At 38.2% G+C, this 22,600-nt stretch overlaps 1 protein-coding gene across 7 annotated transcripts in view; it reads left to right on the forward strand.

Annotated features, from left to right (window-relative positions):
- GLRA2 (glycine receptor alpha 2) overlaps positions 1–22,600 on the forward strand; it is a 197,878-nt gene that overhangs the window by 32,833 nt on the left and 142,445 nt on the right. For 3 of the 7 annotated variants that reach the window (XM_070067259.1, XM_070067260.1, XM_051827599.2), the window contains 2 exons: positions 12,787–12,854; positions 20,956–21,179. In XM_070067259.1, coding sequence (XP_069923360.1) covers positions 12,787–12,854; positions 20,956–21,179 — 292 coding nt within the window. Of the gene's footprint in view, positions 1–12,786; positions 12,855–12,945; positions 13,014–20,955; positions 21,180–22,600 lie in introns of all 7 variants that reach the window. The other 4 variants (XM_051827600.2, XM_070067261.1, XM_070067262.1 and 1 more) reach the window with 3 other exon arrangements.

A 22,600-nucleotide genomic window follows, 5' to 3' on the forward strand; every position in this document is an offset into this window, starting at 1 on the left:
AGATGAAAGGAGGGCAGAAATAATGTGTTTACAAAAGTACATATGATTGTTAAAAAAAGAGGAAATCTCTATGTTTAGGAGTATGATCTTTACTTAATATGCATAGGGAAGGAGATGGTAAGAGAAAAGAAATAGCTGGTATTTCATACACACTATCTCATTTGGTGCTCCCAATGAACTTGAGAGTTAGGTGAAGTGATTTCTTCTTTCATAGATGAGGAGACTGGATCCCAGAGGAATTAAGTAGCTTACATAGAATCACACAAATAATACATAGCAGATCCCAGAAGTAAACCCAGTCCTTCTGGTCCTGAAGGTTATGATTTTTTTCCATTATGACACAGTGCACTGGAAGGGATGCTATTAGGAGGGAGAGCAATGGTTAAGAAGTTCTGTGACTCACCTCAAACAGGGAAGCTTAGCAGTGGTTTCAAAGGAGGCACATTGCAATACTTCTCATTGGTGAGTGTCAGATATTTGTCACACTTTTCTCACTTTGTTGAGTGCTATGGGGTGAAAACAAACAAAAATTGCTTCTGATCTCATAGGCTTAGATGAGACCATTTATTTAAATGAAATGTTTTGAATGAACTATCAGTTGAAGCTAAAGGGATGGAAGCAGATTGATGGAGACAAAATGCCTTGCATTAAGAATGGTTCTGAATCAAACTTCTTTACACACGAAAAGCTTACATTCTGATCAATAATACTCATTGTGTATTTACTAAATACCTACTATGTGCTTAGTACTAGACTGAGTGCCCCAGGGTTCATAACAGTGAATCAAATGCAAATCAGATCCTGTTTGGAGCATACTAGGAAAGATGAGAAACAAAAAAAATGGACTTGAATACAACATGATAAGGGATATGGGGCTATGGAAATTCTCAGATAATATTCAGATGGGGAGAATCAAATTCATTGAGTGAGTATCATTTGACTTTGAAGGATTGGAATATTTGAGCATGAAAACAAGTTATATGTATGTATGCGTAGAGCCTAGCTACCAATTTCATTATTATAAATCCAAACACAGCAAAATTCCTTCTTAAAATTTTTAATGTTAAAAAATCTACTTTCAATATTTCAGGATCTAACAAATTGATCAACTTGCTATTCATTTTGCACAGTAGTAGAAGATTCAACTAACACAAGAGAAAATCTTCAATTCTATTTTTGTTACTTCCTAAAATGAAAGGAAATGTCATTTGGGTTCAGGAGAAATTCTCAGGTCTCTTTATTTCAAAACGAATTCCAAAATTAGCATTTAAAGTAGTCTTCTAAAGCTAAAGGGGTGTTTATTATCTACTCCAATCCCAAGACAACAAGAATCCCATGTTTTCCAGCAATTCTCCATATGATGACATTTTATTACAGCATAAATAAAAGTATATGTAGATTACATTAGAAAATTATTCTTATCCTGAATGTTTCATTTAGTCTCTGCAATCTTTAAAATAGGAAATGAACCTGGTTACCACAAGCAAAGTGTCCTGAATCTTCCAAAACATAAACACTCACTTTAAGGTGATCCTATAATGAATAGCAACACCACCACCACCACCAGTAGTTTACTTGTATTAGAAAGAGTCTCAGCAAAAATGCCCTCTCAGTGAGGCTTGGTTGGGCACATACTTGTTGCAGAATGACTCAAGGGCTTTTCAGCAAGACATTTCTGACTTGTCCTTAATGCCTGATTTTTTTTATATTTGCCCCACAATACACCATCTAAGTGTAAATGATAACAAGTAGAACACTAAGTATAAACCAGGCACATAATTGATAATAAATATTTGTAACTCTAATGAGTAATGACATGGAAATATAAAGAATTCAGCAAATAAATGCAAATTTAATTTCCTAACAAATGAGTATAAGACCCATAACAGTGCTCTGTTTTAACAAAAAAGGAGGCTTATATATTTTTTAAAATCCACATTGTCGCTCCCCCTCTTCGTGGAGGAACGACACAGGACCCTGCGCTGTTCTTTCGTCTGCTCAGCCCTCCCCGGGTTTGCTGCTGGTCCTTCCCGGGTTGGCTACCGACCCTTCCACCTCTGTGGAAGGGCAGTTCCCCCTGCCACTTTCCCCACTTCCGCGGGGGAGCGGCACACCGCCGGCCAGCTCTCTCGGGGGCTGCTCAGGTGTTCCTTCAGATAGATGTTCCTGGTGCATGGTGTCTCTCTCCTCCTTTATAGTCCTCTTCCGCCAATCCCAACTCTGCTACCCATACGCCGAGTATGCTGCTCTCCTCCAATCAGGAGCAGGATCAGCTCCTGCAGGTCATCACTCAAGTTGGCGAGAGGCAGCTGTGTAGAAGTTGTTACTCCCTTCTCAGGGCCATATTGTGGGAGAGCAGATGCATAGAATAAGTCTTAATTCCAGTAACAGTCTAGTCCGAGTTGCTCCCCACACACATTCTGTTGAAATACATGAGGGCCTTTCATCAGAAAGCCATGCATCTGATACATGGTCTACTGTAACACAAGCATTTGTTTGATAAATCAGAAAAAGAATCTGAAGCTCATTTCATTTTAACATAAAACATGATCTTGTTAAATAATCTCAGTTACCCTATCATTTTTACCTTTTTTACCTTATCTTTATAATTTAGTGGTTCCCAACAAGGGTGCACTTGGTAATGCTAGAAATGTTTTTGGTTATCACAACAGGGGCTGTAAGGGGTCAGGTGCCACTGGCATCTGATAAGTAGAAAACAGGGGTGCCCCTGAAGATCCTCCAGTGCTCAAGAAAGACCCCTACAACAAGGGATGATCTGGACCAAAATGCCAAAACCATAAAGATTCAGAAAGCCTATTTTAATAAAGAAGCTGGTAGCAATAATCGCAAATCCATTCTGGTTACAAGGGTTTCTTAGACATAAAGAATATTTATGTGTAACTCCTAGAAGCAAGAAAGCTGTAAAATGTGGTTGAGTCCTGCCAAACAAACAAAACACCTACGGTCAAAGAAGTTTGAGAAATAATAATACAAATGATTTTTTTCTTCAGGAATATCATAATTCACAAGGTTACATAAAACTTTTTGAGAATCAGAGGTGGTATCAACAACATGGCAAAGTAGAAGGCTCCAGGTTCTTGTTCCCATACAGAAACATAGAAAGCAAAGGTAAACTGTTTACCTAACTACTTGAGCCACCACTGCTGCCTCCCAAAGCTTGCATTAGAGAGGAGAGCCAGAACCAGATATCAAAACCAGACATTCAGATGTGAGAACAGAAGGTCTTATCTGGCATCTTAACTGCTCAGCTAAATGCTTGCCCAATCCCCACCCTAATGTGGCCATTCCTAATAAAGATCACAACATTTAAAAAAAGAAATCACCATCCTTTCAGATTAGAAGCTTCTAATCCCTCCTCAGGAAAACAGCACTACCATGACAGTCCATTCCCTCCACTTGCAATCTTCCCACCCTCCAAAGTTCTCTCCTACATGGGCATGAAAGCACCATACAACACAGGAAGCAATTATAAAAAATGGGGCTTACATGTCTTCAGATATCAAGGCTCTGATGCTTAACGCTACATGCTTGTGATTCTGTATGCTTTGTTTTCTCCATTTATCTTTTGACTTAATGGCGAGGAAATTTTTGTTAGAAAAAATCTTATACCAAAGAAAATTTAATTTCAATATAAAGCAAACACATATATCAATATCCCATTCCCATCCAGGAGCCCCGCACTAAAGCAATTGTTGTACTTGAAGAAACATTCAATTATTTACAAGAACTAACATGCAAGATGAAAATGCCATTCTTGTGTATTTCTGACAGAAGTGAAAAAAAATAACAGTTTCATCTTAGAAGCAAAGAATGCCCTCTGCTCTCAAGTAGTCTTTCATCTTAAACATGTTGGAAAACAACGAGGGCAAAACTAACCGACAGTGACTAATTGTCTTATTACATAGGATCCCCTATGCTTTCCTGATGCTTGTTTTTAAATAGAATCTATCAAAAAATTTAATAAAATAGTATTTGTCATTAACTTAGAAAGCTTTGGTCAATACATAATACATGTATATGTATATATCATTATAACTGTAAATATACACATATATACTTTTAATAAGCTTATTTTAATATACCTACAATGAATAAAATTTCATTATCATGATAGAAATTATGCATATTAATTCTACAATCTGAATATGTAAAATAAAGGATCTTACTGCATTTTTATGAGTAAAGCCTGAGTCATTATATTAAATATATTGAATAAAATGAATGAGTCAAACACAGTAAGTATTTGTCATCGATATTGTCTGCCTTGTCCACGTTTCACTTCTATGCTACCTCATCACACTTGTGAAAACATAGTAGTCTCATTTGGTGCAACTGGCCCCGGGGACATCATTTTCTATCCAATTGTTCTGCTAAAGCAGACTTTGTTGATGCCACAGAGCATAGCATCAAATTTATTATATATAGTCATACATACAGTCCCTATGCTCTTCCATGCCCATGGCTAATCCTCAGTTTCAGTAATGGAACACCCATGGAGTTCCACAGAAATTTCTGCTGTACTCCAACCTCCCAATCTGATTCCAAAGCAAGGCCAAGTAAACTTGACCCATAGACTAAAGCTGGCCTACAACCTGTTTTGTAAATAAAGTTTTACTGGAACACAGCAACATTCAAGGTTTATATATTGCCTACAGTGCATTTTTACTGCAGAGGCAAAACTGAGTTGTCATGGCAGAGATTCTATGTCTTGCAAAGCCTAAACTATTTACTATCTGGTCCTTAAAAATGTTGTCAACTTGTCATCTAGGGTACTGAGTGTCCAAGATAGCTCATGGATGAATTCACACATTTGTCAAATCTGACCACAAGTATATTTTTTTCATTTGCATCACTGAACTGTAAATCTATACTAGATGATCATTATACAGATTTGTTCTTTGACAAATAGTTGGGAAACATTAAACTGATCTTTACTTAGTATTTACTCCTCTTCTCTTGCCTCTCCATCCTCAGTACCTATTATGCAGCCCCCAATGAGACATTCCTTCCTTGGCAGGAGCACAGGACTTTACAATAGCCCTGTGATGATCGCCATTGGTGCTCATCATAGTTCTATTATCATCTAACGTATTTGCTACAAGAAGAATGAATTCTTTGTGCTCACTTCAGCATATACTGAACTTGGAAGAATGTATTAATTGAGTTTATAAACTAATAATGTGGATCAGCATTTTCTAAACCCTGCTTTGAAAACTGCTTGCTAACTTTGAAATTTAGTCCATAAAAAGTAAAGTCCATCTAAAAAAAAACAAAAAACCAATAGTCAAAATAAGTTTGAGAAATAATGACATAAATTACTTTCTTCAGGAGTATCATAATTCACATGGTTAGGGCCGGCGCCGCGGCTCACTAGGCTAATCACTAGAATTCTGGCTGTTGGTGTTTTTCTGCTATACTAACTGAACATCCTTTAAAAATATATCTTCAGGGCCAGCGCTGCGGCTCACTAGGCTAATCCTCCACCTTGCGGCGCCGGCACACTGGGTTCTAGTCCCGGTCGGGGCGCCGGATTCTGTCCCGGTTGCCCCTCTTCCAGGCCAGCTCTCTGCTGTGGCCAGGGAGTGCAGTGGAGGATGGCCCAGGTGCTTGGGTCCTGCACCCCATGGGAGACCAGGAGAAGCACCTGGCTCCTGCCATCGGATCAGCGCGGTGCGCCGGCTGCAGTGCGCCGGCCGCGGCGGCCATTGGAGGGTGAACCAATGGCAAAAGGAAGACCTTTTTCTCTGTCTCTCTCTCTCACTGTCCACTCTGCCTGTCAAAAAAAAAAAAAATTCACATGGTTAAATAAAACTTTCAGCTAATAGGAGGTGATATCAACAAAATGGCAAAGTAGAAAGCTCCAGGTTCTTATCCCCCTACAGAAACACAAAAAGCAAAGTAGAAATGGCCAGGATCAACTTTGCCAGAATCTTGGAAAACTGTAAAAGTGTACAGTAACCATTTGACCACTGCATCAAGAAAAAGGAAACTTCAAAATAGCAGGAAGGTTTTGTGGTATTTTTACCTGCTGTTTCTATATGCCCTCCCTGTTACGGAAGTGATTTTGGTTTTGAGTAGATAACAGGCTGCATTCCCAGTGTGGGGCCCTGGGTCCTGGTTCTAGGAGAAGAGAAAACTTTAATGAAAGATTATTTTGTGTATCAGCACTAACCTATCTATAGGCTTCCAGAAGGACAGATGTAAGCCTTGTATTTGCTTTCTAGGGTTACCATAACAACGGATCACAGACAGGGTAGGCTAAACAACAGACATTTTCTCCCCATTCTGGATGCTAGAAATCCCAAACCCAGATGTCGGCATCTGTGGTCTCCTTTGGCTTGTAGATGTCTGCCTTCTGACTGTATCCTCATATGTCCCTTTCTCCATGCACACACATACTGGCCTATCTTTTCTCCTCCACTAAGTATGTTAGTCACATAATATTAGGGCTCACTCTCGTGACATCATTTAACCTTATTTATCACTTTCTAGATCTTATATCCAAAACTGTTTACATTCTTAAGTTCTAGAGGTTAGGATGTATGAATTTGGGGGAGACAGAGGGGACACAATCCATGCCATAACAGTGTTTATCACTGTTTTCTCCTAACTTCAAACCTCAGATGAAAAAAAAAAAAAGTGGTACTGATGAAAAACATTGCAAGCCAAATCAAAAACCTTTACACACCACAGGGGAAAAGATTAGCATACAATATGTTGTCTTTTAGACAACGTAAAAGCCTGGAAGTAAAAGCTGGAGAGAGTTTCCTAAGGAAATGAGGACATTCAAAATCAGCCAAGTACATGGCAAACTTAGAAGGCCACTGCATTCTCAGGCAAGATGTGTATACAGAAAAGATATGATCAGACCCAAAGCTTCCTCCTTGGGCTGATTCCTAGACTCATTTCAAGTCTGGCTAAGTGCTGAAGAAATGCTCCAGGACAGAACCATTCTGCAAAAACCGAGAAAAGTGTGGTTTAGTTTTATTTGTTTGGTCAACTGGTTTTTATTTTCAATTTTCTAGTGTTCAAGAAAATCTCTGTTTTTGTGTACCTGAGCACAAACTGAGGGAGAGAGACTTTAGTAAACATATGAGACGTGAAACATTATAGTCTTGGCAAAAATAGTTTTGGCAAGTCACTAAATAAATGGTCTACTATAGATTTAAACAATCTGCGTACCCAACAAACTTTGGGAAGAGAGATAATATGGCTTTCAAAGTTACCACATTATAATTTTCAAATGTCCATTTTTCAACAAAAATCACAAAGTAATAGGAAAGTATTACTCATTCAAAAGAATAAATAAATTGACAGAAATCATCCCCTAGGAAAATGAAATATTGTGCTTAACAAAATATTGTACTTAAACAAAAACTTTAAAACAACTGTCTTAAATATGCTCAAAGACCTAAACGCCAAGGAAAAACAATGGAAAGAAATCAAGAAAATGATATACGAATTAAATGAGAGTACCCATAAAGAGATAAAAATTATAAAAAGAAGTCAAACAGAAATTCTGCAGATGAAATGCGAAGGAGAAATGCAAAATCCACTAGAAGACGGCCGGCGCCGCGGCTCACTAGGCTAATCCTCCACCTTGCGGCGCCGGCACACCGGGTTCTAGTCCCGGTCGGGGCGCTGGATTCTGTCCCGGTTGCCCCTCTTCCAGTCCAGCTCTCTGCTGTGGCCAGGGAGTGCAGTGGAGGATGGCCCAAGTGCTTGGGCCCTGCACCCCATGGGAGACCAGGAGAAGCACCTGGCTCCTGCCATCGGATCAGCGTGGTGCGCCTGCTGCAGCGCGCCGGCCGCGGCGGCCGTTGGAGGGTGAACCAACGGCAAAGGAAGACCTTTCTCTCTCTCTCTCTCTCTCTCACTGTCCACTCTGCCTGTCAAAAAAAAAAATCCACTAGAAGAATTCAGTAGTAAATTTGAGCAGGCAGAAGACAAAAAGATAGGACAAATGAAAGTATCAATTCTGAGGAGCAGAAAGGAAAGAGAATGAAGCAAAGTGAACAGAGTATAAGATGTCAAGGAGACATCAACAAACCAACATACACATTCTGAGAGTTCCAGAAAAAATAAAGAAAAGGTGGAAATGATTTTTTTTTTACAGTCAAAGTGAGACAGTGAGAGAGAGAGACAGAGAGAAAGGTCTTCCTTTTTTCCGTTGGTTCACCCCCCAAAATGGCCGCTACTATGGCACCGATCTGAAGCCAGGAGCCAGGTACTTCCTCCTGGTCTCCCATGCAGGTGCAGGGCCCAAGCACTTGGGCCATCCTCCACTGCCTTCCCAGGCCACAGCAGAGAGCTGGCCTGGAAGAGGAGCAACTGGAACTAGAACCCGGTGCCCCAGCCGGGATTAGAACCCGGAGTGCCAGCGCTGCAGGCAGAGGATTAGCCTAGTGCGCTGTGACGCAGGCCTGAAATAATTTTTAAATAGAATAATTTAAAGAGTTTCCCATATTTGGTACAAGCATGAATCTACAAATCCAAGAAGTCTAATGAATTCTAAGCAGAATAAACTCAAAAAGATTGACACCAACATACATTATAATTAAACTGTTGAAAGCCAAAAAGTAGACACTTTAAAAGCAGCTAGAAAAAGACAACTGATTACATTCCTGGGATCTCCAATAATATTATCAGCTGATTTCTCAGCAGAAATTTTGAGGGGTGAAGACAGTACGATGATGCAAAGTGCTGAAAAACCAACCCTCTAATTTATAGCCAGCACAACTGCCCTTCACAAATGAATGGGAAATGATGACATTTGCAGATCAACAAAAGCTGAAGGAGTCCATTACCCCTAGACTTACCCTACAAGAAATGATAAAGGGAGTCCTTCCAGTGGAAATTTTTTAAAATGCTAGATAGTGATTAAAGTCTTATGAAGTAATCAAGGGCTCCAATAAAATATAAATCTAAAATATATTTAACAGTGAAAATATAACATATAAAAGCAATGTCCTGTAGCTTTGTTTTATAACTCACTTTTTATCTCCTACATGCTTTAAAATACAAATGCATAAGAGAATTGTTAGCCTGTTTTATTGGGCATTCAAAAATATGTAATCTGTGTCAACAGTAATACAAAGGGGACAGGATGGAGCTGGATGGGGTTTTTATATTTTATTGAAGTTAAGTTGGTATCATTTTTTACTAGGTTGTAATAAATTTAGGATATTAAATGTAATCCCTGTGGTAACATAAGGAAAATATCTGAAAAGTATACAAAAAATGAAATGAGAATTCCAGTGACTCACCACAAAAATATCACACTAAACACAAAGAGTAGTAATAGAAGAAATTAGGTCCCAAAACAGCTATAAAAATGCTATAAGATATTCATAAAGCAAATACTAAAATGACAGAAGTCTTTATAAGTAATCACTTTATTTCTAAGTGGGTTAAACTTCCCAGTCAAAAAACGTAAATAAGAAGAATGTATAAAGCACACCTTGATCCAACTATATGCAATCTACAAGAGACTCACTTAAGATCCAAAGACGTAATAGCTTGACAACAAAAGGATAGAAAAAAATATTCTATAGAAACAGTAACCAAGAAAGGGTGAGATATTGGCCTCAGGCATTTTATTCCTGTTAGGAAAAATGTCCTTAAAGTATGGCAATTTCTGCCTCTTACAAACTCGGTGACTGTGGGAAAATTAATCAACCACCTTTGTGCCTTGTTTTTTCTCATCTATAGAATGGGGACCATGATGGCACCTAAATATTGAAGAATGAAATAAGACACTCTTTGGCCAGGAGCGAAGTTTTAATATTATGTGTCAGTTCTTAGTACAAGTACGTGCTAATTCCTCATAAAAAAAGAAAAAGAAAAAGAAAAAAGAAAAGCTTACTGGAGCAGGCAGGCATTTGGCCTAGTAGTCAAGATGTGCTTGAGAGACCAGCATCCCCTATCAGAGTGCCTGAGTTTGAGTCCCAGCTCTGCTTCTGATGCAGCTTCCTGCTAATGCACACCCTGCCAGGCAGCAGGTGATGGCTCAAGTAGCTGAGTCCTTGCTGCCCAGGCAGTAGACATGGCTTGGGTTCACAGCTCCCATCTCAAGCCTGGATCAGCCCTGATTACTTCACACATCTGAGGAGTGAGCCGGCAGATGTATGTTCACTCTCTCTCTCTTTTTCTCTCTCTCTTGTGCTTCCCTCTCTCCTTTAGTCCATGTCTCCCCATCTCTGCCTCTCAAACAAAAATAAATATTAAAGGAACTTTCAAAAACTGTTTTTCTGTCCAAGGTTTTATATAGAAGTGCAAGAACTTTGAAACAAAATGCCCAGAATTGATGGGGTCAGATGTAAAGGAGCAAGAAACACACAAACAGGTGTAAAGTAGCATGGTAGCAAAGTGGTTGAAAGTTTAGGGTTTTGAAACATCAATGAGACATTGAGTCTCAGCTTTTCTAATTCCAGTAGCCTGACATGAAGCAAGTTCCTTAACCTCTCAGAACCCCTACTTTTCTCATCCACAATTATGTACTAGAAAAGTAAGGAAAAAATCTCTTTTATGGTTATGGAACTAGATGGCTATTAATGTGCTTAGCATAATGTTATCATCTATGGTAGCTGAAAAATATTTCAAGTTCCCAGAATATATTTACACTGCCATTTACCAGAAAGGATACAAACATATGTATGATGGTAGGACCCAGACTCTAATGCTTCCAAGTTAGTTGGGTAGGCCAGACAGATAATATACAATGTTTCAAATCTCAAATCCCTCTTGTTAAAAAGAAATTTCTCTTTTTCATGTTTCTTCCTCCCCATCATTCATTTTCTCTCTCTCTTGCATATACGAATTCATGAAAACTTTCCACCCTGAATTGGATGATTTACAAGGAAATGTTTCTTGGTGAACAGAGAAAAAAAAGGCAAATACACATAATATGTTATGACTTGCCTCTCCCTTGCCTAATTTATTTCTTAACAGGAAACATATTTTTAAAGATTTATTTATTATTTATTTGAAATACAGACAGACTTGGGCGGGGAAAGAAAGAGAGAGAGAGAGAGAATCTCCCATCTGCTGGTTCACTTTCTGAATTGCTGCAGCGGCCGGAGCTGGGCCAGACTGAAGCCAGGAGCCTAGAACTCCATTCAGGTCTCCCATTTGGGTATCAGGGTCCCAAGTACTTGGGCCATTCTCCACTGATTTGCAAGGTACTTTAGCAGGAAGCTGGATAACAAATGAAGCAGCTGAGACTCAAGCACTGCTCTGATATGGGGCACCAGCATAGTAACCAGTGTCTTACCCCACTGTGCCACAACGTCAGCCCTGGCAGAAAAATAGATTCACAATGAAAATACAATTATATAGCTAGAAAAGAGAAGAATGGTTTTTATTGTGTTTTGAGTAACCAGAAAGTAAAGACAAAATGAAGTCAAGTAGGAAGTGACTCCGGAGAACTCATCTTGGGAGATGCTGATATAAGAGGGTAGAGATCAATTAAGAGAGGTGGGGTGTTTCAAAAAATTCAGTGGGAAAACACTTGGTAATATGGTACTTCCTGTCCTTTCAAGTCTATAAAAATTTTATGAGAAAATAAATGCAATAATTTTTCATCAAAAACAGAAAAACTAATTACATTTCAAAAAGAAAATGTTACCACATCTTCTTTTTTCTTTTTTTTATCAAAACTGCTTGCTCCTTTTGCCAAAAGACCTGAATTGGGGACTTACATGGTTATTTTACTCCAAGCTTTCTGTCCTCATTTCAGGAACCTAACCCGGACGTGGACCTTTAGAGATAAAACCTGGTGCTCGAGTCCGGCCACAACTGAGGTTTTTACTACCAGGTTTGAGAGGCTGCAAGCCTAGCTTACTGGGTCTGAGTACCCTAAGGTGTTGCTGAGCCTTTCTCCAGCAAGAGACAAATTTCCACAGGAGGAAGGACTAGGTGGCTCAGCATTTTCTTATCTCAGAAAGCCTTAGGGGAAAGTACCGCAAAGGTAATCAACACATTCAAACCTGAAGCAGGGAACTGTCAGTGACTTAGCTCTTGATGAAACACAGGAGAAGACGAGCAGGAGAAGACGAGAAGTCAGGCTAGTGTCTGGTTTCTGGCCAGAAGAGTGGACTCTTAGGTCAAAGCACGTTTCGGTGTAATTACCCTTGCGCTACGCTACAGTTACTGAGGCAACAATACAGGCATTAAGTGGCATTTCTGCTGGTGTTTACAACTTACAATGAGTTAATGTTCCTTGTGTTTGCATTTCTGCATATCATTTTGAATTGGGACTCAGAATATGCAAAGAAGGAATGGAGTAAATTCAGAGGTGTCAAAAGAAAGCAAGTAACCCACCGTTTTAAAAGTTGTTATACAAAAGGAAGTAGATGTTCCTGACCCATAAAACAAAATGCAGCTCTATTTTGACCTTATGGCCCCTATGTCATCACCATAGAACACCCAACAGTTGATGCCTACAAAGTTGATTATCCTAAGGTCAAAGAAAGCCACCCACTCTAACGGCTATTTTTATAGCAACATATGGCAATGAATTCCATTAAACAGTCTTCTGCTTATATTTTCCAAATCTAAAACTTCAGGGTAAGTTGCCGTTGCTTAACTGTCATTGTCCAAAATTCTAGTGGGAGTGTTATCATTATATAACACTAGGTACAATTTTCTTTGCAATCACATCATCATTTCAGTTTTATTTACATTTTTAGCCATTTGCACAGATGTTGATGGAGCTATATATTTTTGCTTCAATGTCCACTGCAATATTCTTATTGCGTTCTGCAGGTCCTCCAGTAAACGTTACTTGCAATATTTTTATCAACAGTTTTGGATCAGTCACAGAAACCACCATGGTAAGTGCTACAATGCCACTGGCTAGAGAAAAACGTGACTCAATTATGCCATGAACACAACCTGTCAAACTTTCTATTGTTCAACTTGCAGGGCCTCCTGTAAATGTTACCTGCAACATATTTATCAACAGCTTTGGGTCAATAGCAGAAACTACAATGGTGAGTGGGACTGAGCATTGAAGCCATCATGTGAAGGAATGGGATGTGGGATCACAGAGCGTATCTGTGAGACATTCGCTGAGTGCCAATTTCCAACACTGTTCACCTCTAAAAGCAATGATTGATATGCTTTAATTTTGGACAATCACTAGCAAGTGATAAGTTCTTAAAATTCAATAGTCTTTTATTGATGATGCCAGAGAAATTTTGGAAACATTTGATGTTTGGCTAGTTTTTGGTAGAATTATCAGTAATAAGCAGGATGTATAGTCAAGGATATTTAATAATATGCATCTCTAATGTTTCATAAGTATAAATGTTAAACTTGAAGACATATTTATAATGGCTGATCTTATACATATAATGGAAGTTGTAACATAGTTAAACCTCCCTATTAAATACTTGTAAGATATATACCAAGATATATACCAAGTAGCTGAACTTATAATAGCACCCACACGTATATACACACACACATATCTATGTGTGCACAATCTTGTTGGTAATAGACAGTAGTCCCAAGTCCATAGCAATTATATCATATGCATTTTTTAAAAGAAATAGATAAAACTAAAAGCCCATCATAGATTACGTTTAAACATCTTTCATATATGTGAAAAAGATGTCAGATACTATAAAACCACCCAATATTCTTTATAAATGTCATGGTCATGTTGACTGCAAAACAACTTACTGAGATCATTAGTTTTACCCTACAGAGTAGTAGTCTATAGTATGGAGATTGCTTTTTGAGTAAAATATTTTCTTGGCCCCAATACAATTTAAGTCCTGAATCAATTGGTTGGTTCCAATTTGCATGTCTCTGTAAAGTACACATCCATATTATTGTATAACTAAGTATTACAGTGGCTGATGTGCTCAAAACTCTCAAGTAGTGAATTGAGCATAATGCCATTGAGGCCATTGAGAAGTAAAAGACAGAGTTTCCTGCTTTCATGAATTTCCTCTTTAGGACACTAGGACCATGCTTAATAAATGACTGTATTTTGTGGCCTCCTCGATGCTAGAAGTCATTTACAATTTGTCACTCCTTTACACTGGAGAAATTAGACAAAATCCAACTCCACTTCTCATTTTAATATTATTCTGAAATAGCATTGTCAAGAAATGAGGTTTTAGGGATTTGACCAGAAATAATGCATTAAGTATTTTACCTAAACAAGATAGTTTTGATAGGATTATTGAAAGATTCACAAGAAAAGCTAAACATGCAAAGAGTAATACAACTCTGACTTGGCATTCAGCTTCTGTCTCTTTCCTCTTGATTTTATCTTAATAAGAGAGGGGAAAGCCTCCCATAGCCCAAATCACTGTCACCAGCTTTACACGATGGCATTCAATGACAATATTTGCACGACCTAATGCTGATTGCATTAATTAAACTCCTGAGTTGCTTTGATTAAATCTCCTCATTGCATCTTACTCTCAATCAAATATGTAAATGCACACCTTTTCAATGTTCATTAATGCAAGAAAAAGCCAAACGTTTAGGAAGATGAAATGGAAGCTATGGATATTCTTGTTTTCCTCTGTCCTTAAAAGCTACTGAAGGTATTTAATAACTGGGCTGCTTATTAAATATCCTTTGTCACATTTCCTATCAGAAAATTTGGAAAGCGTTGCTCAAGGGTAACATCAACAGCCTGCCTATCCTGCTGTGTGACATAGAGTGGTTGAACTGCATGGTTAGAAAAGTGACGTGTATTTGTGCTTTTTTTGACTTTTTAGCTTTTGGTGTAATGATGAACTTCCTTTGGCTTTGAAAAATATTTTTTTATTTTCTTCAACTATGGATTTTATGTGAAACTACAAAAATATTTTTAAACTCAACCATGCTTACATCAAAGAAGAAATCCCCATGACAATCAAGGATGGGGATTAGCAAACTTCTTCTGTAAAAAATCAGAAAGTAAATACTTAAGACTTTGAGAGCCAGACAGCCTCTATTACAATTACTCTGATTTTGTTGGCATAAAAGCAACCATAAGAAACAAAAGGGTGTGGCTGTTGTGTTCCACTAGATCTTTATTTACAAAAACAGGCTACGACCAAATTTGCCCCACAGACTAAAGTTTACCAATCCAAGATCAAAGGCACAAAATTTTCAAATGGACAGTGTTCAAATGCTCGTAAGGACATGAGCGTTGCTCCACCAAGAAAGGGTCTGATCTTTCAAGACACTTGAGGCCCATGTCTGGAAATGTGCCCTATGCCAGCTAGGTCTGGTTCTGGTGAGGATTCTATTTGAGTTAAAGACTGCTGACTTCTCCTTGTATCTCACATGTTGGAAAGTTCACAGGGGCCCCTTTTATAATGCCAGTAATCTCACTACAATGGAGGTTGGAGTTTCAACATAGAAATTCAGGGTGGAGGTAGCACAAAAACACTCAGTCCATTGCACACTCAGCATGTCATCATAGCCCAAGCTTCCTTTACCAAAACTATAACATTTTACCATCCATAAATTTACTAATATTTTTAGGAAAAGTGACTTAGATGAAATGGTCAAACAAAATAAATAGAACCAAATTCTTTCCACAATTGTCTTCAGTTGGAGTCAGAACCCCTAGCTTTTGCACATAAGGATGAGGTCACTGAGGACCTTGACTCACATTGTTTTCTGGGGATACTAGTTTTGTTTCTCTACATTTTCTGGAATGAATTTTCCCAATAATGCCTAAGAATTTTGAGTTTTTTCTAAACATGTTTATTTTTCTCTCTCGCCTCATACCTCACTCTCATCCCATTATATGGATAGCATTATTGAAAGCTTCAGTTTTGGGAAATTGTTTCTAGATGAGGGGCAATGGTGATCTGTTTCAGGAACTCAGTGTGACTCTGTTTTGGTGCTATCTGATCTGCTCCCCTTATGGTTAATGAAATCCCAGTGGTTTACCATTGGTACTATCAGTCCACAGGCTTCAAGCTCACAGAGAGCTAATAGCAATCTTACTCCTTTGATATGTGAGGATAAGATGTGTACACACAGGGCAGAGTATATTTCTGCTAGACTAAGGAATATTTTTATGGATCATTATGATGATACGCATCATTCAAAAATATACGTTTTTCATTAAGAGACAGGGGATAACTCAGTAGTCATTCCTAGTTGACCCTATGTTAAGAGTATTCAGTAGAACAAATTTTGTATGGTCACAGAAGGGTTACAAGACAAGTAAGGAATACATGATGAAATAGCTAATATTCTGTTTTTGGAAGGTCAGTTTACCATTTCCTTTTCTTTTTCTTTCCCCCTTTCCTTAGTTGCTGATGCCAAGAGAATTTACAGGAAGGGGAGTATATTTGCAATCCTCTTTTTCTAGTTGTAAAGGCCTAGTTTGAGAATATTAGCAATGTCAGTAAAGATCAAGGGTGGCGTGCACGCCATGAGCATACAGCTCTCTCCAAAGCTAGGCCAACACAAATGCAGAAGAGATGGTCTCTTCCCAGCTTCCAAATGATACCTGGGAGGAAATGAGGACATAGTGTGTGATGTGGACCTGTGGATGCTGAAATTCTACCTATGCCACAGCAGTAAACCCTTAGCCTCTCGTCAGCTGCAACGGGGAGCTGAGAGCATATAAAATGTGTCCACTCTGAGAACATAATTCTGCTTCTCCCAAACTCTGCCTCAAAAGGTAACTTCCACATGCTCTACTGGTGACTGCAACAGGGTGCAGAACTGCTTTACCTTCTATCTGAAATCATGTTCCTGAGGAACTTGGTTAAGAAGTTAGATCATCTTTTCATTCTATGGCTTTTCATTCTGCTTTTCATTCTATGGCTACATAAGCAAGTCGTAAGAAGAAGCTCACTTATCAGGGATAGCAGGTAGCCCAGATCTTACTTCTGACTACGTATGTAAGAATCTGGAATCTACCATAAGCCTGGCATTTTAAAAAACTGATATATAAGGTAACCTTGGTCTCTAAATTAGCAATGTAATGTTAAATCCTGAGCTTTGCATAAAAAAAAAAAAAAACCCGTCCCATGATTTCAAGCTCAGGGCCAGCTTTCCACATTAAAGCTAGCACAGACTCGAGATTATAAAAACTTTACTGCAGTATAGCCAGAGGTAAAACAAAAGTGTCACATGGACAGTATTGGGAACGAAGCATACACTTGTATCTGATACCTTTGTGATATAATTGGATTGAACAGTGTATGTATACAAAAATAAGAGTAATTATATAGTTTAATAAGAGTATTAGGAGATACAGTGACAATCTCTGTGTACAAATGCTAATGCAAATAGAATAGTGTCAAGATAATTCAATTTTTAAAAAGATAATTCAACTTAAGGAAACAATCTGTAGGGTAAGCAAAGCATTAGAAAGCACCAGGAAAAGTGAAACTTGAAAAATTTTCAATTTGCCATGAAATAATAATATAGAATGTAGGTAATCAAATCACTTGTGCTAAGAATATAATAAAGATTAAATGATTTAAACGTAGCTTTTAAAAATTAAAGATATATGTATGTATAGAATTTGAATATTTCCAATTCCTAATCTGATACCCAGATAGTCAATAGTAGGGAAACAAATTTTGGTTCAAGGAAATATGTCATTTATTGAAAGCAGGAAATATCCCTGTAGAAAGAAGGCAGTGGAAAAGAAAACTGAATATGTACTTAAGCATTTTTGTCAATATTTACTTCCCTTTTAATAATTCATTAAATCTAAAAGCAAAAATAAAGGCAAAGAAAGACTAAAGAACAATATAACTAGCCTCTTGTGGCTTGGGATATTGTGAGACAATAAATATACCTGTAAATAAACAGAAATGATGCATAGGAATAGATAACTCACATGTGTCAAATTTTTTACCCTACATTGAAAACAATAGTGAATTGGAAGCATGAGGCAGCCACAGCTCCAGATATCTATTTTTTGGTTATCTGCTTCTCTTCATCCTTACATATCCTTTTCTATTCTTAATGATTTCTCAGAGTGGCTTTTTATTTTAGAATTGTGTATATTATTGTAAATAAAATGTGGATATATTTCAATTACTATATATTAAAAAGTATAAATACTTAACACCAAAATCTCTATAAAGGTCTTATTTCATATATTTGCTATAACTGTGGTATAAAATATTTTCCTCTAAGTTTTACACTTACTTTTGCTTAAAAACAACAGAATTACCTTACTTTAAGGTCACCTTTTAGACATTTAATGATTCTACTGAAATAAGATAGACTCCAAGCTCTTTTTAAAGTTCTAATATCTATTTCATCATTTCTACATATAATACTCAAAATAGAAATCGAGAAAACACTATGAATATATTGAGATACTTTTCTTAAAGGTCATTGTTTTCCTATTGTATGATACTAATGTAATAGTCTCTAGAGTCTTTCAATATGCATCTTTAACTCAAGGGAGGTTTGCAAGGATGTCCTAATGGCAATTTTGCTGCCTGATGCTCTCTGGTTTCTCATGGTCTCTTCTGCTCTAAGATTAATTCTTGAGGAAGGGGAGGTTCACTGGCCTCCCAATGGCCCAAGAGACTTTTCATCTGTCATTTCCACTCATCATTATCTCCCATACTTAGAGTTTCTCTATCTCCATAATGGGCTGAGGGGTAGGATCTTCTTCTGTTCTATTCTACACCCTGTTCAAACAAGCGTACAGGCTCCTCACAAATACTTTTGTTAAAGATAACTGGGATACTCCAGGGAAAGAAAAGACAATAAGTGTCAAACACTGGAGAAGCTGCATTCCTCCTCAGGAAACCTTAAGAAAATCTCACACTTGATGTACCTAATGTATACTTATATGTAAATTGGATTGTTCTATGCTTAATAGCCCCTTCTTTGATTCTCACAATTTTCTTTTTTCTTTTTTTTTTTTTTATTTTTTGGACAGGCAGAGTTAGACAGTGAGAGAGACAGAGAGAAAGGTCTTCCTTTTTCCATTGGTTCACCCCCCAAGTGGCCGCTATAGCCAATGCGTTGCTGCCGGTGCACTGCGCTGATTGGAAGCCAGGAGCCAGGTGCTTCTCCTGGTCTGCCACAAGGTGCAGGGCCCACGCACTTGGGCCATCCTCCACTGCACTCCCGGGCACAGCAGAGAGCTGGCCTGGAAGAGGAGCAACCAGGACAGAATCTGGCGCCCCGACCTGGACTAGAACCCAGGGCAGGCAGAGGATTAGCCTAGTGAGCCGCAGCACTGGCCAATTCTCATTCTTTATTCACACAACACTTCAAAGTTTCCAGTAACTCCAGTTCCCAATGAGACACTGTAATGATAATAATCTCTTTCTAGTTACAACCCTCTGGTCACTTTGGACAATTCCTAATCTGTGTGATTGGAAATTCTGAGGTTTTACCGTTCCCTGGGCCCATTCCCTGGGGGGTCCAGTGAGCACAGAGGATGGGATGAAAGTAAGACTAGACCCCAAATGGCACCCTCTTGAGTCTGAGAATTTGCTATGCAGATCTGGTATAATCCCAAGCAAGTTTTTCCACGGAGAAGTTTATGCAATGGAAAAGCTCATTATATTCTTTTAATAGCCTAGCCTTTCCTGATGATCTGGGTTTCCATGATTAATTAGTAGTTCGTAACTATTTGATTATTAGCCTTGTTTTTTCCAACACTGAATACTTTTACCAGAACTTCTAGCTCCAAAATATTCTATGAGCCTGATCATCATTCTGACTGCTCGTACAGTCGCAGGAATTTGAATAGTTTAGTAAATTGGTAAAAGGGATTCATTGAAGCTCTTTTCCATACATCCGAATCTTTACAACTTAGCTATTCTTTTCCTTTTGGTCCTGAGAGAATTAACTCTAGCTGGCCATCCTGAGATCATCTTCACAGCACCTGGTAGAGTGGCCAACCATCCTTGTTTGTCTGGGGTTGAGGAGAATCTCAGGCAAGCCAGGACAAATCATTATAGTGAGATAAACAATACCAAAATCCAGGTGCCAAATATGCGGACATGAAGAAAATGAGGATAAAAAGTTAAAAAGAGAATAAGAGTAAATGAGTAGATATCATTGCAAGTAACAACAATTATCAAGAACTATTGACTCGGAAGCCATAGTCTCACCTGACTAAAGAACATGGCTGAAACCTCAGAGTCCAGATTATCAAATGAAGCAACACACTCTGTGAACCTAAAGACCTTTGAATAGAGGTATCTAGGAGAGCAGTCATTAACCCAGACTGATTAACTAGCCCAGAAGGAAACTCCCAGAACAAGTGGGAATGCCTGAGTTGTACCTGAGGCTTCTACAAGGGAGAACACCTTTGTCAGAAAGTGTTCAGCTTGAGAATACATGAAAAAAATGTTTGGCGGAAGCATGAATATGGCTAGTATAGATACAACGCATTCAGAGGAATGATGAAATATTTAAGAATTTCAAAAGTAAGTAGCTATGAGGGAATTATTTTGTCAATGTGAAAAATGTTAAGGTTTTTGCTGATGGATACAAAAAATATTGCCCTATCATTTCACCATTTCATAAGATTTTCACTACCAAAATTGCAGAGTGGGTTTCCTTCTGCCCCCAGCATCTAAGCAGAAAGACACTAAAGATCATTTCAAACCCGATTTGGAAAATGAATCCGTTTTATTTAACACTAAGGCCATCACAGCTGACTTGTGTACTCATTGTTACCTTTTCCATAGCAAAAGAAGGTGGGGTTGGTATGACTTCCTCCCAGATGAGTAGTTTAAACAAAAGGTTCCAACTGGTGCTCTGGTTTGCTTACGTTTTTTTGTTTCTTTCCTCCCTCTGTCTGCACTCCTAACAGGAGTGGTTTATTTTGACGGATATTTATACAGCCTGGTTTACCCAGACCCCAGTGCTATCTGTATTCAATAAGAGAAAAGGGCGAGAGGGAAATGCAGATGGACTGCTTAGGCCAAGGTGGGCAGTAAGTGACTCTTGTGGGTGACTTTTCCGTAGGACTATCGAGTGAACATTTTTCTGAGACAACAATGGAATGATTCACGGCTGGCATACAGTGAGTACCCAGATGACTCCCTGGACTTGGACCCATCTATGCTAGACTCCATTTGGAAACCAGATTTGTTCTTTGCCAATGAGAAGGGTGCCAACTTCCATGATGTCACCACTGACAACAAATTGCTACGGATTTCAAAAAATGGCAAAGTGCTGTACAGTATCAGGTAAGTCTCCATTGGCTGTGTCTGTTCACTTCACCATATCTCTGTTGGCCAAAAGCTGCCTGATTCTGTAGGGCAGAATCATATGAACACTTGACTTTTGTGGTTTTTTATTTATCATTTGAATCTGTTGGTGGACAGTGCCAGAAATTCCCACGATTTCATAAGCCTGAGTCTCCACAATAAAAATGTCTGATAGAATAGTAGGCAGGTGATGATAGTGCATAAATGCCTCCACAAATGTGTTTTTGGTGGCTTCAATAGAGAAAGTAAGGCTTTTTAGTTCCATCATCACTGAATATAATGTAAAAATTTCCATTTTTTCTCATTCCCACACTTCTGCCATTCTGTAACTAACTACACATAAAAAAAAAAATCAATTGTTCAGCATGGTCACTGACAGCATACACACCGTGGGCTAGGTGAGTAGAGACCTGGTTCTAATCTAATCTCAGCTGTGCTTCTAACTAAACATACAACTTTGACCTTTTAATTTGGCTTGGGCTTGGGAAAAATAATTCCTGAAGTCCATTTTTGCTTTTATATTTACATGGTCTTCTCCAAAATCTTTACCACAACAGGCTCAAAATAGTCTCCCTTTTCTGAACTCTAATGTCAGTTTCTCTGTGACTCTGTAAGGCTCTTACTTTTTCCTGCCTTATATTTTTGGCTATGTCTGTATGTGAGTATAGCATAAGAACATGGATTTTTGGAATAATATAAAATCAAACCTAAATTTGGTCACTAAGTTACATAACCTGTAATGCTGAGTTACCTTCGCTGAAAATGAGAAACACCAGATTTATCTCCGAGTATTCTTGTGAGAATGAGTGATGGAGATGTCAGAAAGTATTTTCTGGAAATAATCAACAATGGGTATTGGAAATTTTGCTGGCCGAACTGCCTCTACGGCATCTACTCCACTCTGTCCTTTTAGCTCAAAATCAACTATAGATAATAAGCAAACAATTGAGTGTGGCTATATTTCAGTAAAATTTTATTTACAAAAACAGGTAGCAGAAAAATATAGTCTAGTAGCTGTAATTGTCCACCATAAATAAATACAATAATTGTTGATAAAAATAAAAAGAAACTAGCATTAAAAAGCTTTCAAAAAATCAGCACTTTTAAAATAGTAAACTCTTCGAGGCCAAGATACTTGGTTTTGCCTCTTTTGTAACATTTTCTAAAGGGCTAACAGTATACCGTATATGAGAGGCACTTAATTTATTGAGTGACTATTAACATTTTAAAGGTCTTTTGCATTATCTCCCCTTTTCTCAATTTTATTACAAAGAAAATCCTTGCAAATAATTTTCACACATTTGTAGACTCGTCAACATCACAACCTCATTTAACAACTCTAAAATTTGTGTGTATGCATCTCTGAGTTGTCGCTCCCCCTCTTCATGGAGGAACGACAC

The sequence above is a fragment of the Oryctolagus cuniculus genome, chromosome X (genome assembly GCF_964237555.1).
Source record: "Oryctolagus cuniculus chromosome X, mOryCun1.1, whole genome shotgun sequence".
NCBI lineage: Eukaryota > Metazoa > Chordata > Mammalia > Lagomorpha > Leporidae > Oryctolagus > Oryctolagus cuniculus.